We start from the raw sequence: 14,754 nt of genomic DNA on the forward strand, positions 1-14,754 counted from the left end.
TCACATCATTAGGAAATAACAAATTAGAAGCTCTAAAATAATTGTCAATACACAGAGGACAGAGATGCCTAAACTGTACCTGTACCCATTTATCCCCTGCCACATGTTGCTTTATTATTTTTACCTAGAAAAAACCAACTTAGCTACACTACCGAAAAGGCATTTGATTGTCTACGGTTTTAGTCACTTTTTCCCTTTCACACGATCCTCCCCTTGGGAAATACCAAGTCCTCTGGCACTTCCCAGATGACACAGCTACTCACAGTCCCGTGCCTCCCCCCTGCCTAGACCGCCCCCAGATGTTACTCCCAGGAGGGATGTTAACACAACCTGCCATGGTATTAACTCCTCTGCATAATTTCTACAAGCTGATGAACCCATGGAGGACATGCATCTCCTCTGGTCCGCTGTACCTGAACCAGCACCTATAGGAATGGAAGGAATGGTCCAAGGAGTAGCTAGCTGTACTTAAGCTTCTCCCTTCGGGAGAAGGAGACTACACATGCAAACATCCATGGGCTTAAGAGGTGTAGGGGAGGCTGACTTGGCTTTCAATAGATGACATACATTTAGTACAGAAAAGTATCTATCAGCAGAACCAGACCGGTACATTCTCAACATTAAATTTCTAATTCTTTCTCCTCCTCTCTCTTGACAAAAGGAACAAAACCCTCTTTGAGCAGTCTTTGTGTTGAAGAGAGAAGCAGCAGAAACTCCTTAAAGTCCAGTAAACGTACTGCGGCAATGAGTGTCCACCCAAAACCCAAGGAAAGGGAAGTAGTGGAAGTGAGGGACAAAATCAGAAGATGACGGGGGAAGAGGGCTTGTGAACACAGCCTGAGGAAAGTGTCATGTACAAACTACGCCTAAAGGAAAGCAATAGCGCCAACTCAGGTTGGGACAGAATGGAAGTAAAGGCTACAGAAGCATGAAGGAAAAACACAAAAAAGGACTTGTGGTCTCGGATGACTATTTCCTGCTGCCTCATGCTGAAGGATGCAATGCTAATGCTGGTAAAGGGAAACGCTTCAAAAGAAACATGGCAAAACTCGGCCAACTGGAATCAGTTTCACTCTAGATGGCCAAGACAGTTCTAGGAGCCGAGAACATCAAACATTTGTATGCTGGATTGGTTTTCTCTTTCCCCTGTAACAAAGTGAAATCTTTAATTCTACAGAACAAACAACTGCCACCAACTGAGTAAGAAGCAGCATCTTCCAGGGCAAAGCAAGTTACTTCAAAGATCCTTACCCCAGTCTCCTTCATTTCTGAAGGATTTGAAACCTGTTCTCAAAGGTGCAAACTTAATGACTGAGTACTTCATGATACTGCCATTTAAATCCTCCCCTCCACCTTCAGAAGACACAAACCAACCCCAGCTATCACAGTAGTCATCTCAAATGGAAAAGAAGTGACCCAAAAATGTTGAAACTATAGGAAGAGTCACTAGAAAGAGGTCCAGATACATGTGATTTTGTATTTGTTGTGAATAAGAGGCTGAAAGGAACATCTTGTATTTGGAAATATTGGGTTAATTAATGAACTCTGGATATACAAATACATTACCAGTTTAGCTAAATATTAAGATACGGTCTTAGGTGTCTTTGAAAGTAAAATTTATCTTACCCTCTGACTGCCACTCACTCTCCCTTCCCCTGTAAGATTTCTTCTTTATAGTACCCCAAAATCCTTTATTTCTTAAAAAAAAAACAACCCCAACAAACTAAACTTGACTTGTCAGGTTTTTAAATCCAGAAAGCTCTAGATGTGAAAAATTGTTTTAAAGACATGTGCACAACAGCGGTTTACTATGCTTCACGAATCTTAAAATCCGTACTACCTAAAATTTAACTACCTTTGTCCTCAGAAGAGATTCTGAGGCTTCTCTCTGCAAAAATAATAGTCAAACAAAATCAAAGTTTCAAATACTACATTTGGCAAATCTATAGTAATTTCTTATTGTATTACTTATGAAATTAGTCTCTTTTTTTTTTTTTTAAATAACATCAAAATAATGTATAGATAAAAGCTACACAGGTCTACACAAATAAACAACACGAAACAAACTACACACTGTCCAGAAAAATTCTGCTCCAGTTTTATCAGTTTCTTTCCAGGAAGAAATACTCACTGACCACATCACCATTACGTAACACCAATATCCTTCCAGTAACATCAGGTTCCAGAAAAAGTGTGTATAAATGTACACACAAAATAAGATTAAAAATTATTTGGTTTGGAATTTTAATAACATCATTAATAAATGTATACAATGGCAAACATTAAAAAAAATCAATAAGGAAATTACAGATTTAAATAAGAGCTTTTTAAGTTTTGTTTCATACCTAGGTACATTCCTTTAAGGCAGTTTTATTAATATCAAAGCATTATTTACATATACATTATCATCTACCTCTAAAAATCATACATGAGTTCTTTTATGAAGCTGCATCACATCTTGGAAAGAGTTTAGAAATAATACATGCTGGGAATGTCACTAAATCCTCAGCAGACTACCAGAGAAGTAAATGAAAATGACACATTGTATAGTACTACAACTTCTTTCGTAATCTTGAACTAGCAGAGACACATTTGGCAACTCAAGCCGTGTGTGTGCCCTTGTTGTAGGCAGTCCAACAGCTGCCGCGCTCTTCCCCTGCGAGTTTTTGTTTCAGAAAATGTGAAGCTGCTCCCAAATGAAATTTACGTTTTTATTTTATTTTAAGGGCACAGCCTGGGAAGATTAAAATTAAGAAAGGAAAAATAATATAATTTAGAAGTCATCGGAGCACAGGTAGCCTCCTGACTGCTCTTCTGCTCTGAAATTTCATCACAAAAGAAGGTGCTGGGAGAAGCAGATTCTGATCTCTTAAATGCAAGACTATCCCTGGTGCTGCTTTTGGCTAATTTAGCAAATACAACCCAAAATCCCACTCTGGCCTGTGTTCCGGTGCAGGTTAAGTGAGCCAAAACCTGCTTACCATGGCATCAACGGGCACTAGCCAGGACTCTGGCACACGAATCTGACCTGCACTGGACACAACCCTAGCAGGATGAATTCTACCCCCACACTCCCGCTGATTCTCTCATACAAGGAAACTTTGTTTAGGTTTTTGGATCAGGGGGGTTCATTTCTAATACACGTTATCAGTTAACAAGCAATTGTTAAGGTTTGTGACTACACCCTGGCTGTGATCGCTCGGCTGCTTGAAGAAGGTGTAATAATATACAAAAAGCAAGCATAGAAGTTGTGACGAGTAGCCTTGGACAACTTAGTGAATACAGAAAAGAGCTAATAAATGAAATGTCAGGAGGTGCCCGTGTGACAAAAACAACACAGCCACCTGCAGGGAGGGCAGGTTATGTGTGCCCAGCAATGTCCTTCAGAGACGCGCGTGCCGTGCCAACAGTCACAGCAATACACTGCTCTTGCCTAATTCCCAGGGTCTTGGAGAATCTAAACACACACAACTGCTCAGATTCTGTGAATACAAACAGCATTTGGCACTATGGTTTGAATCTGTTCATTCAAGACACGCATGTTCTTCTAAAAATAGTGACACTACTAAATGGTTAGGGTTTAATAGTTTGAAATGCATCAGTCAGAGCTAGGAGAACCCAGCCACACTCAGACCCTGAACAGGGCTTGAAAATACCGTAATTTAGAATCAGAGAGGTTTTCCTAATATTTATGGCACTTCAGTTATCTTTCGTAACAGCTATGCCTTTAGTAAGGGCTATGAGCATTCCAGATTCCCTGTCTTTGCCTATGAAGTTCTGTAAAGGCAACTTTTCCCTCAGTCTCTGTGGCTCTGCCTATATTGCAGTACAGGAGTGGTACAGAAACTAGGCCTGATGCCAGATTCTTATTGCTTAAGAGTACTTTTCTCCTAAAGCATGTCTGGGCTCTATGTCTCTCACTTGGTATTGGGGGAGAAACTCAGCTGTGCCCTGAGCTTTGACATCCCACCCGCCCCCCTGGTGACATCTCATAGCTGCCACTGCATGGCTTGGAACGGCCCGAATCCTTCTCAAAAATGTTGTATTACCTCAGTTACAACACAGGAAATTATTCCAAATGCAACTGAGCTCAGGCTGCCTACAAAACCATTGTGGAGCTGGATTTCAGGAGGGCGCTGGGCTTCAGATTGCTCCTGGCATTGCTGATCTCTGTTAATACCCTGTGAAAATCACCATGCTTCCACAGAAATCAGTGGAAATCTTGACACTGAGAATAAGGGACCAGAAAGGGATGCTAGTGCGAGTTGGTAATTAAAATCAACCAACGATTTTAATGTAATACCAGAAATATCTTCAGATGAAAAATGGATATTCTGTATGGTGGAGAGCTGCAAGATTGGTCCTGTTATTGCTTAAGGGAAAAAAAAAGTTTAAATTCTCTGTGAAAACAATCCTAGGCTGAACCAAGTATTTGTGTTGTAAAACCAAAATATTCTGTTTAGATCTAGAACTTTTAGCACGTTTTAGCATAAAACGTCTTTCAGCATAAAACGTCTTTCAGAAGGAAGTCACTTTAAGTGAAAAAAACAAGAAAATTCCCCTGTCTAAAGCTTACTGAACTGTCCTCTTTTTCCCCCTTTTGACAAAAATTTAGTAAAATTTTAAAAATGACTTGCCAGTATGCCTTTGCATCTGCTGAACTGCTTTCTCTCTCCAGTGAAAAATTATTCTAACTCTCCCTGACAGCTTGAGACTTTATAAATGATAAAACCTGCAAGGCTGAAGAAACAAGCTGTTGTTAAGCTGAAGTTGTAGCATCTCAACCGCACAGCCTGAGCAGCAGCGTGATCAGCTTCCAGTGGTCTGCAACCCTCATTCTGCAACTGTGTCACGCTTACCTTTACTTAGGTGAATGGAGATAGCTGTAGGTGAGAGTTATGTACGTGCCTGCTGGGAGATGGGACACTGGTTGGTTACACAGTTAACCCTTCAGAACAGGAATATGAATGTGCTTACTGGTTTGTAGTAAAATAGAATTATGGTAACTCATTTTGGATCTGCTTATAAATTCATGTACACCACCTTTGAGCTCAGTGTGATTGTTTACAAGACAACAAATGTATGCAACCACCGAATGTGCCAGTAACATTTCTTGAGTTTAATATAAATCAGTAATGAACAGAATGTGTCTTGCTAATAGAAGACGACCTCAAGGGAAACTGATTGTAAAATGCCTGACATTATTTACGTTTCTTTTTGCCATCAGTAAACCTCCTAAGCCACAGTCAGCTCATGTCAAAAGACAAACAATTAAAAAAAAGTCAATACACAAACATCGTAAGATAATCTTATCCTGGAAATGCCATTTGTTGAAAAACAGCCTTATATTAAAAGTTTTAGAAAAGTCATACCTGACAATTTCCTATCAGAAACATCTGGACATATATATATGCAGAATAACTTGGGAATGTGAAAAAACACAGATGACACAATTTCTATGTAATACCATTATCCCATGACTCCCACTTTTGTTAGTTATTGAACTTTTTCATGTATGTAAACGAATTCTTCTCTCGCAGTACGCAACAAAAACCAGCATAAACTGTTTTAGGAGCAATTTCATGCAGATTATGCTAACCAAAAAAGGCAGTGAAGTGCCAGTAAGCTGTGAGGTTTTTGTATCTGTATATACAGTCAATTTCAACAAAATACTACAGCGTTTATTTTACATTTACAGAAGTCAATAAAAACTGCTAGTTATGGGGTTTTTTGGCTAATTGTTAGCAGAAGCTTAAGCAAATCAGTGGCTAATTTCATAAACAGAACATGAAAGCAGTAATTTTTTTTCTGGAGTAATTCTTGAGACCTTAAAATTCTTGGTCCTTAGGGAGATGAGAACTGTCCTTTATTCAGTAGATCTTAACAGTGCAATGTGCAATAATTCCTAAGACCATCTACATATTTGCGGCAGTAGACTCCAGTAGAGCTCCTTGATTCAAGGAAGGAAGGAAGGAAGGTAGGTAGGTAGGTTTTTATTTCTTGCCTGCTCTAGTCACGAAGAATGTAAAAAATTCCCTTAATTTTTATTAATGATTCCTACAGTCGCTGTCTTGTTACTTCAGATATAAAGGCTTCACACTGAGATACTGAAGGACACTTTTCTCTCTGTGTTCAGTTGAAAGGCAGAAAGAGAAAAGAACATAAGAAAAAGCTTAAAGCGTAGAAGTATAAAATACAGAGTTAAGTCACTAACAGAACTAACAGCACTAATAGCATGCATCAAAGGTATTTTAATGAAGTCAAGAGAAGGACAGTACGCCAAAGACAAGCTTTATAAAAAGGCAGTTTCCTTGTAGTAGAGAAAACTTCGTATTTTTTGTTAAGCTATTCTTTTAGATTTATCTGTCCCTTTCTAAGAACTGACTTCAGTATTACTTCTTAATGTGATTGAACTTTCTTCTTCAAGAGAATTGAAAAATAAAAATAAATGTAATTTTTACAGGCAAAAGGCTAAATGGGATGAAGTTCGCTGCCTACACAGGCAAAACAACTGCTGTAAACCAACCTGTTCTGGCTTAACTAATAAGCAAGATAGAAGCCAGTTAAGCAAGCAGTATGTACATCTGGTTAATGCAATGCGCACTTGTTCTTAGATGTAATGCTGTTAGTTTGTTGTAAATGAAATTAATCTCATTTACATTTTGGGCAGGAAACTCACCACTTGGCCCACATCTCATGTAGTGGGTAATAGAATTAGGAGCTTTGTTGCTCCCTAGACCTGCTTTTTGAATTTCTGCTTTCTGGGATAGCTTCCACATCTGCAGAGAAAAGCATTTCATGTTATTCATTGTGTTTATCAGGACATGAAAAAAACCCTCATGCATTAAAACACATTCTACTTATTAGTAGAGCAAAAGGATATATAAACTTTTTTTTTTTTTAGAGGAAAGGACAGAGGAGAGGGATAGAAGAAACTCACTGGAAATGCCTACTCAGCTACACTAGTTAAAATTCATCTTAGCATTTAGAACAACAAGGTATTATTTTCAAAGCCACAGTCAGATATACTTGACTTTCAGATACACTAACTCTAAGTTTCTGCCTGTATGAAAAGGGAAAAAAAGAAAAAAATCAGATGTAATCAAGGCTGACTGCACCTCGCAGAGAATGTAACTCATCTCTGCATTTTTTACCTGCTATACACTCTGACACAAATGTTCGCATTCAATTCTGCGCAACAGAAAATTATCTTTGCATGCAACAGCTGGAACGTGCAAAATGTAGTACCTTAATTTACTATTCACTTAGAGCAAAGCATCAAGCAAACCTTTAACTGCAAGCAAATTATTGACCCTGAACAACAAAAACTTTTTTTTTGCCAGCAGCCACATATTTAGTGTTTATAATTACCATGCAAAGTTCTAACACCATTTTTAAAGGCAGAAGGGACCAAGGAATGAGCAAGTGCACCATGTGCTTTACAGTCAGCCATGTGAGCAGCCAAGGAGCAGCAGCAACTGGGTCTGAAAGGAATTTCACAGATCCTTCCACTACTTGGACAGACCAAAAGAGACATCCATGATGCTACTGGTAAAGCATAAAGACCAAAAAGTGGAGGAAAAATCATCCTCCTGTGCATGAAAACATTTGTTTATTATGTACAAAAGAAAACAAATGTCAACTATTTTATTTTTCAGAAACATTAAAAAATCTCTAGCAGAATACTTTTGCTGCTGCAGCTGAACTCAATGGAGCACAAATAGGAGCACAAAAAGTTTTGATCCTCAGAACTGAAAATACAATTCATTACAGATGTATAAAACCCTGCAAATGAGTAGCTTGAGCTGGACACGGTTAGTCTAGAACTCCCACAGAGGATCTGAGACACTAGTGTTCAAAGACATTAACACTCAGTTATTTGGAAACCCTTTGTGTTTAAGAGAGAAGCTGTTTTAATGCTGCCTACCCGCAATGGAGTAAGGTAAAATATAGGCTAAAAAGGCATTAAATATCAGGCGTCAATAGTCACTATCAGATTTGGTTTGTATGTGAAAGCTTAGTGCTACGACAAGAAAGGAAACAAGGCAAACTGAAGCACCCCATGGACAGTGGCTGGGGAAAGAGAAAAAAAAAAAAAAAAAAAAGTATTTTGTTGACTTGATAGCAGGCTTTAACTTCCCTCCACAGGGGTAAAGCTTTAAAATTTCTCTTTAGGCCTTGGCCTTGCTCATGATTACAACTGGGGTTCAGCGGTCGCGCTGGAGGGTTTGCAGGTTTGCAATAAACATATCTGGAGACAACACTGGTATTTTTTGTAGCTGCGACAGTCTAAGGACCTAAGGGAGACAAGGCTGACAAAGGAGATAACGGCATGCCTGAAAGCTTATCGACTGCTCAAACAATAGCAGTTGATCTGAATAGAAGATACTACACCTAGCTACAAACCTTCTTCTAATCACAACAGTCTCACTGCAAGACACGGGTTTGCCATCAGTTAGTAAAAATACAGATACTGACAGCACAGCGTAAGTTTATAAGAAGTATTATCAGAGCTAAGATGATTTTCTTTACAATTCCTTAAATAACTTGCAACGTGCATCCTGCACACGTTGCTTCAGACAACAGCACTGTTCATCTCAAGGCTAATTCAAACACATTGACAGATGTGTTTATTTTATAGATCTGCATTAATAGAAATGAGATCAAGTGACACGACCCAAGACGAGAACACTGATCTCACTGTGCGAGAGTAAATGTGTGTGAAATTCAGATAATATTTCAGATATGGATTTGTTTGGTTTTTTTTAAAATGGTGAGAGAAATCTAGAGGGATACAGCAATAACCTAACAGCACTCTGTGAACAACATTGAAGAGGAGTGAGAAATAGATCAACCCAATAATAATGGATGCCTGCGGACATGGTAAGAGATGGCTGCTTTACATTCTGAAACAATAACTTTACCCTCCACAGAGTGTCTTTGAAACATCCAGTCTTCTCCCCTCGTTCCTTTCCCCACCTTGAAACGCAGCTGGAGCTCCAGAAGGGGCTATCTCTGCATTTTATTAACAGTTCTCCTGTATGAAATGGAGACCTTACAGGCTAACATACGGGATGTCTTCTGCTTTACCTTGAGGAACTGGGCATCTGCAGCACTTCTACCCCTCCCTAGTTAAACACTAAGGAATTGAAGTTCAACCCACACAGCAGTGCCATGACTGCCAACAAAACTGCTGTCAAAATAAATTCAATAGTAAAGATCAGAATATGACATTAATTATTTTCAATATTTACTTTCAATTTTAAATATTTTTCCCCTAGATATATTTCCATGCAGTTTTTTTTATAGCGTATGTAATTTTGGCCTAAAATAACTGTCAATAACTACTTCCTCTTGCAAAATAGTGCTAATGTCTAAAGCCTCGCATAATTATAGTTTAAGTATGATACGATTTTAAACTCTGTTTATATTTACAATTGAGATGTTTCAAGCAACTGCAGAGACAGTGGCATATTAAGTAATTACTTTTCTACATTTCTCTTTAGCTGGCCACCCGGGATTTAATGAGTTATTCACTTAAACATTGCTATACTCCTATTATTTTGCAGGCAAACTTTTGTTATTTTTTCTTCTATTTAACTGTGTTAATTTAACAGGTTTTCTGTTATTTTGTTACACATCTTGTCTTCTAAAGTATTACTGTTACTTCTATAATGGAGAAAAAAATTAATTTCCACCATAATCAATACAGGTTTTTATTACCATACACCACAAGGAGTCTCGTGTAACTCTGCTATTTGACTCCTAATAAAACCGTACACTTCACCACATTTGCACACCAGACGTGGAAAGACAAAGCATACAAAAGGGAAAAGGTGGAAAGGGTCACTTTTTCATTACAAGAGCTGTATATCACGTGACTATTTATTATCTCTCCATCAGAATTATTTCTGTTAAGGATTATGAATAGCCTTTGTATTTATTAATGCTCAAAAATTTTAACAATTATGAACAGTAATTCATATTTATTGTGCAAGCTAGAGGCACACAATTATTGGGCTACAACTTGTTCCTTGTGCAAAGTACATTTATGCCAGGACGTGGCATAAATGCAAAGGGTAAGACACTGAAATCTAAGTGCTTCTTTTTGTTAGTATCTCATTTTTGAAAGAAGGGAGAAAAAAAAAAGTATTTTTACTCCAAATACATAATCAATATGTTACTGACACATCTGAAAGCACCAGCACAACTGAAAGGTAACTCTTTGTATCGGAAAGTATGTTGTTCACTGTGCCATTTTTGGCAATGCAGCATGCGATTGGTATAACATGCATTCAGTAACATACAGGAAGAAACCAAAATATTTGCAATGCGTGATGAATAAAAATATAGCTTGTATTATAAAGGCATGCAAAATATATACAGTGCAATTAATATTTCATGCAAACTTTGGTGAGGTTACAATTTTACATTTGAACATGCTAGAGTACACAACTGAGCCCTATGCCATTGTTCTTAGAAAACAACAACCCACAGGTCTAACAAGAAATTATTTTTATATTGTAGTGAAATTTTCTCTAAATCCAGTGGACATTGAGAAGAACACCTATATGTCAGACTATGTATATATTTAATAATACAGCTTCATTATCATACACAACCGTACTCATACCACAGAGTTTTATTATCTTCAGAAACCAGTAGTGGGGGTTCAGCCTCACTAGTGTTTACACAGGTGGTAGGAACAAATTCACTAGTTAGTGACCTACAGTCAGTTCTAGGATCAGATTTCTGATTAGCAGAAGGCTGTTCTTGATTTCTCAGTACTGATCTAAATGCTGACAGATTTGCCTGATCAGTTGTTTTTGATGTAGATCTTTGAGGCAATCCACTTATATTACTGACTAATTCAGTGTTAAGCGATAAAAACGGCTGAGCCACAGTAAGTGATCCTGTGCTGTCATTACCAGATAGACTGACTTTATCATTAAACACACTTGTGCTTAGCAAAGATCTCTCACAAAAATTTGACCTTTCCATCCTTGAAGTCTTAGACATATCAGAGTGACATCCTAAATTACATGGTTTAACTGTATTAATTGCATTTTTTTGTGGAACACAATCTAATCTGTAAGCCACACAGTGAAAAAAAGTAGAGGATAACTGGTGTGCTGAGTACTCACTAGAGGTTGATGGAACACTTCTGTCAGCGGTGGATGGTGCTGGATCAACTGATACAGGCTGCCTACTGTCCTTAGACAAAAAATCGTGAATGCTTGTCCTTCGAGTAGTTCCTTCTGCCGTAGAAATCACACTGCTTGCACGAGGTAAGGTGGCATAAGGATTACAATCTCTTGATTGTCGCTGTGATACAGTTGTCTGTATCTTTTCTTTAACTGATCTGGCCCTCCCTTGAGCGCCTGATGTAAATTTTATTGGAGAGCTAGAAAAGTAGGTATCTTCAGTTTTACGAAGGCTGGGCCTAACCAGTTGTTCTGGTTTAATGGATCGTCCGTCTGAGAAATCAACTGTATTTTTTACACTTAAAGATCTCACAATACCACAACCAGCAGATGGCTGTTTTCTTAGCTTTTCCTTTCCAGTCAGCTCCGTAGACTCAGATAAGCTTTTCATGACTTCATCTAAAAGATTCTCTTCACTTGTAGATTTCATCTGTCAAAAATATGAAACATCTTAGAAATTTATAAATTGTAATTTTGATCTTTTAAGAAATCTTTGTGGATGTAAATTAAGAACAATTCTAAAAAGGGTTTGGGTTTTTTTTTCCCGATTTCTCAGATCTAAAAGCAGTATTAAACATTTATGGTACACGTGAGTTTTCTGTACAGCTTACAAGCAAGTACATTGAAAGCTAGGTGTCAGACGGATCATAACTATCTGGAATTAGTTCCTGTAATACTGATCAATGCAACAAATCAGATGATCAGAACTTCAGGTTCATCTTCTCACCCACTTGCCCTCTACCGTCACTCATCAATACTTCCTAAGCAATTGCACATGGACTATTATTTTAACTTATACTGATCATCAAGAGCTAAAGGCTTAACTTCTCTATATGCTCAAATAATAAAGACAAAAACCTCAGAAAGTAATACAAAGCACATGACCTTTAGGCACCCTTGGTGCCTAAATTTGGACTGGACAGCTTCCCATTTTTAATTTTTGGAGAAGAGACTTGAGAGCTAGGAAAAAAAAGTTTAGGTGAACTCTATTCACAGACTCAGTGGAGAAAGACTGCAGTCTTCTTCAAAATGGTAAGAGACCATTTGGAAAGAATTAAGCCAAGAGCATTAAGGAAACGCTCTGGCAGAAAACTGGAAAGAGGCCTCCTGAATACCCTTCCAACCTGAATGATTCTGTGATGCTATGAAAGAGATTCTGTGATTCATGAACAGCAGTGGACTAGACTTGATGACTCAGGTGGCTTCTTTAATTTCTATTGCCAGGAAAGTATTGTCTAATGCTTAAAACAAAAATCCCTGTCACATTTTAAGTATCTAGCAAAGAAATCCAGAAACTTGGCCCAGACTCAGGTCGCAGACTACCCCAATCAATTCAGCTGTGAATATATATTTTTATATTTCAATTGTGTCATTAAAAATAGATGGCGTCTGATCCTTACTCTTCATAGGCCCTAGTCACAGTAGCTGGCTTGCTTTATCCTAGAGCGCTTCTATGTTTTGGACAGATCTACTCAAGAAGCAGTAATGAAGAAATTGGAATACTGGCAGAGACAAGGTGATTTTGGGCTTCTAACACACTGCTACTGGTTTAGAGAAACATTCTCTTTGTGTCATCCCTCTCAGATTTCAATGAGCTCCAAGGTCAGGTTTTTTGCGCCCAGTAGAGTTAAACAGATAAAACTGAAGCAGACAGGAGTCTCTCCTCAGGGAATGAAGCAAAGCATCTTCCTTCCTGTTGATGTAAGACAAATCTGGCAACAGCTCTTACTGAAGACAAGTGCTGAACTGGGAGAAGTAAACCCACTTTGAGTTTATGGCCTTCATCTGAACTCTGAGGAGTTCAGATGTAGTATCATGCATCAGTACATCGGACAATTCTGTGCAGTAGATATCAACTTTCTTACTTAATTCAGTAACCCAGAAAGGGTCAAGCTGTGGAATTCCCAATCATTTCATGTGTAATACAGCAAGTACCATTTATCAGGATACAATCCACACTACTACTTAATGTAGGCATAACTGGTATCTCCACAAAGTTTTAAAGCAATGCTACTCACTGTAAATCTTCTAGTAATTCTGTGCCCACATATGGCATAATACGCAGTGAAAATATTTTTTAAACTAACCTCGCTTGAGGTACTCTTGTTGCTTTCTTCTAAAAACTGTTGCAGGGTAACAACTTCACTCCCAGGAGAACCGATTTTGATCTGTTTTCCACGACCATCCAACATTTCAGTCGTTCTTTGCGGGAGCACAGGACTAGACCTTGTATGACCTTTCAAATACTGAATAGGACTGCTGCTGCTGCTAGACCAAGCCTCATGTTCATGTAGCAGACTAAATTCTCCACTGCTGTGACTTTGTGGCCTGCTTTGATTGTTAACTGCACCTGCTTTTGGAGTAAATGGTATTAAGTATACCGTAAGAAAAATATATGAAAGCTGTTAAACAGTATAAACTTACTCAAATCTGGAACATTATCAGATTCAGGTAACAAAAGTTCTATTTAAAATACTAAAAATTCCAGTTGTCCTTTTTTTACTCAAACCAAATGTATTATTAATACAATTGCACTCCCCTGACTTACCTCTTACGGCTCTTTAAACATGACACAATGGCTTTTGAATACAAAAAACTACCTTTCTCTCATAATCTGGGCCTCCATCTATACAATACTATATTCCAAGAGGCTGAAGATATGCTGCCACTCTCGTTCAGCATTGCTGTGAGGCACACACTCTAATATACTACTACTGAGTTCTACATTAAACAAAATACAAAGGATGGAATGGAAGAGAAAATATTTTCTTCAACATAGCTCTTCACCAAGAACTATTTAGGAATGCTGCTTCTCCAACAGTTTCTGCCATTGTTTCTAGTTTATTACATCTGTGACCTGAGGGAAGCGTTAAATGCAAAATAAATTCCACAACACTAATTCTTTTTATTTTTGAATAATTGCAAATTGCTTAAAAAATACTGATGAATAATCAAGTATTTCCTACTTCATGTTACTCCTAAGAAATGTACTTAGGTTTGAAGAACGATAAATTGTTTACAGCAGAAATTTCTAATACTGTATAGAAACTGGGGCAAGGACTATGTCAGAGGATCTTTTACAGAAGGGAGAAATCAGACAGAAAATAAACTAATAAAAATCTAAGCTAGCATCCATCTCTAAATTTGCAAACAAAGAGATGCTGTTTAATAAATGCCAGCCATGAATATTAAATGAAGTCCTGAGTTGGCATTATTCTAGTTTGTATGTACAATGGTCTCCTACTAGAATGGCCATTATAAACAAAAAATATCAAGGCTTGGAATGTATGAAATTTAGAGAATACTGCTAAATCCAGGAACATTATTAATCTTTTAAAAACAAAATATAAAAGTTCCCTGGATGGTATTACAAAGGCCATTTTGTCCAGTTTGTGCTGTACACTAGACAGCTTTACAGCAGCAGTGCACATGTTGTAGGATGGAAGGAGTGAAAAAAAAATGGAGCAACTTCTCTGCTTAAAAATAAGCAATTTTAAAGGAATTTTGGGGGAATTCTTATTTTGTAACATCATTACTTGGGTTAGGTTTG

The 14,754-nt window shown here is 37.8% G+C and overlaps 1 protein-coding gene across 13 annotated transcripts in view; it reads right to left on the reverse strand.

Moving 5' to 3' along the window:
• Positions 1-5,098: 5,098 nt before the first annotated feature.
• Positions 5,099-14,754, reverse strand: part of CCDC88A (coiled-coil domain containing 88A) — a 76,343-nt gene continuing 66,687 nt past the window's right edge. For 7 of the 13 annotated variants that reach the window (XM_075088123.1, XM_075088118.1, XM_075088119.1 and 4 more), the window contains 2 exons: positions 13,292-13,557; positions 10,336-11,634 (listed from right to left, as the gene is read on the reverse strand). In XM_075088123.1, the coding sequence (XP_074944224.1) occupies positions 10,612-11,634; positions 13,292-13,557 (1,289 nt within the window). In that variant the 3' untranslated portion in view covers positions 10,336-10,611. Of the gene's footprint in view, positions 6,127-6,679; positions 6,780-10,335; positions 11,635-13,291; positions 13,558-14,754 lie in introns of those variants that run through there. The other 6 variants (XM_075088127.1, XM_075088128.1, XM_075088126.1 and 3 more) reach the window with 2 other exon arrangements.

Source organism: Phalacrocorax aristotelis, chromosome 3 (genome assembly GCF_949628215.1).
Source record: "Phalacrocorax aristotelis chromosome 3, bGulAri2.1, whole genome shotgun sequence".
NCBI lineage: Eukaryota > Metazoa > Chordata > Aves > Suliformes > Phalacrocoracidae > Phalacrocorax > Phalacrocorax aristotelis.